Below are 1824 nucleotides of genomic sequence, written 5' to 3'. Positions count from 1 at the left end.
TTATTCAATTGTGCAATTGTTTGTGTATGCAAACATGACCCAACTGCAGATTTGTGAGCAATTTATGAAACAATGAACAGCGGAACTAAACATTTGACGTCCCGCCAGTGTTGTGAGGCTCATGTTATTCTCAAAACTTCCCATATATTTTCTCCAGTCTTCGGCTTCATGGCTCTGTAGTGTGAAATATGTAGGTTTCCTGGGGGCAAGAAGCAGAGTTGTTTCGTTCTCTAACATGAACACAATGGATGACATGGGTGGCCTAGCATTTGGATGGTCTTGAACACACAGGAGCCCTATGTGAACACATCATAGAACTTCATCAAGTGGACAACTCTCCACAACCGACCGGTCCACCAATTCGCTTGCATTTCCATCAACCCATAAGCTCCATGCCTGAAAAAGTGAAATCAATTTCTAGTCAAATTATCATGAGTGTTTAAGCCGTTCAAAATTAGAACATTTAAGTAATACTTACATATGCTATATGGTTTGGAAAGCCCATTGTGAGATGGGGTGAGCTAATCTATAACCCTCTTACAATCTCCAACAGCAAAATCCCAAAGCTGTAGGTGTCAGACTTGACAAAAAAGCTGCCTTCCATCGCATATTCAGGAGACATGTAACCACTGTTAAATGATTCCAAGGAAAATGAATTAGATTTAAGAAAATGCCACACTGCACATAGCTGGCGCAAAGATTACTTACTATGTCCCAATAACCCGTTTAGTGTTTGCTTGTTGCTCTTTTCCTCCAAAGATCCTTGCCATACCAAAATCAGATATTTTAGGACTAATTTGCGCATCCAACAAGATGTTTCTTGCTTTGAGATCTCGATGAACTATTGTTAATCTTGAATCTTGGTGGAGATAAAGAAGCCCTCTGGCTATTGCTTTAATGACCATGAACCGACTCAGCCAATTAAGCATATGTTTTTTGTAGCATATTCCAAAAGCCGTGCAAAATGAGATATATTGTCAGCCATAATATAAAAAACCTGTTAGTTAATGTACAAATATTTTGTGAGACTTGAATGTAAGTACATAAGTTTGCCTGACAGAAATAGCTTTGTATCAATATTGTTTCTTACGAATAACTCATGAATTGCATCCTGAAAAAGGGAAGCAAATATTGCTTTTACCTCTTGACTTGCATATCCACACAAGGCTGACACATGTGAGTATCAGAATACTAGCAATTATTGGGAGTACAATCTTCAATACATTACTCTCCTTGTCAACTGCAAAAAGTCAGAAATTTAGAAGAGAATGATGCTTTCAAAATATATTTTACACTTTTTGCAAGTGTTGTGTTTGTCGTGATCACTGATCAGTACATCATCTTCCTAACCGCATCTAGCCATTTCTAGGAGTACAATCTTCGATACATTACTCTGTTTCTCAACTGCAGAAAGACAAAAATATAATCCAAGAGGATGATGCTTTCAAAATTTGACACGCATTTCTTGCGGCATTGTGTTTGTCGTAATTATTGTGTCATCCCAAACCACATCTAGCATTCAACATAAAAGGGATATGTCACGCCGTACAAAAGCGCACAAGGAAAGATGTATACCTGTTGAACTGGCTATATGGAGGTACAGGTTCTCGCCATCACGAAACTTTCCCGTGTCGACAAGCTCCCCCAACCAAATCAAGCACCTTGACATGTCATCAGACGTGCTGCCATTTTGCAGGTTAGCATAAGCATACGCAGTGCAATCGCAATTACGGCTGCATTCTGCTCTGCATTGGTCGATGCCTCTGTTCCTGACATACACGAACTTATCGGGTATCTTCATACCTCTGAAGGTCAAGAAATTAT

General features: G+C 39.3%; 1 protein-coding gene across 1 annotated transcript; it reads right to left on the bottom strand.

Annotated features, from left to right (window-relative positions):
* Positions 1-309: 309 nt before the first annotated feature.
* Positions 310-1811, bottom strand: LOC119347746 (putative serine/threonine-protein kinase receptor). Its single transcript, XM_037616311.1, has 4 exons — positions 1576-1811; positions 1142-1240; positions 542-678; positions 310-396 (listed from the first exon to the last, which is right to left on the bottom strand). The coding sequence occupies exons 1-4, from the start codon at positions 1799-1801 to the stop codon at positions 310-312; spliced, it is 549 nt and encodes a 182-aa protein (XP_037472208.1). The 5' UTR covers positions 1802-1811.
* Between the last annotated feature and the right edge of the window lie 13 nt (positions 1812-1824).

This window comes from Triticum dicoccoides, unplaced genomic scaffold (assembly GCF_002162155.2).
Source record: "Triticum dicoccoides isolate Atlit2015 ecotype Zavitan unplaced genomic scaffold, WEW_v2.0 scaffold75268, whole genome shotgun sequence".
In the NCBI taxonomy this organism is placed as follows: Eukaryota; Viridiplantae; Streptophyta; class Magnoliopsida; order Poales; family Poaceae; genus Triticum; species Triticum dicoccoides.
Note: the sequence above shows the minus strand (reverse complement) of the source record. Positions and strands in the feature narration are given on the sequence as shown.

What these genes read in the sequence shown, in the direction of transcription:
- LOC119347746 (XM_037616311.1), bottom strand. Translation starts at nt 1,801, where the DNA reads ATGAAGATACCCGATAAGTTCGTGTATGTCAGGAACAGAGGCATCGAC. An exon ending in GTGGATATGCAAGTCAAGAG is followed by an intron (nt 679 to 1,141) that starts GTAAAAGCAATA and finishes AGCTATGTGCAG; the next exon opens with TGTGGCATTTTCTTAAATCT. An exon ending in GGATTTTGCTGTTGGAGATT is followed by an intron (nt 397 to 541) that starts GTAAGAGGGTTA and finishes TCACTTTTTCAG; the next exon opens with GCATGGAGCTTATGGGTTGA.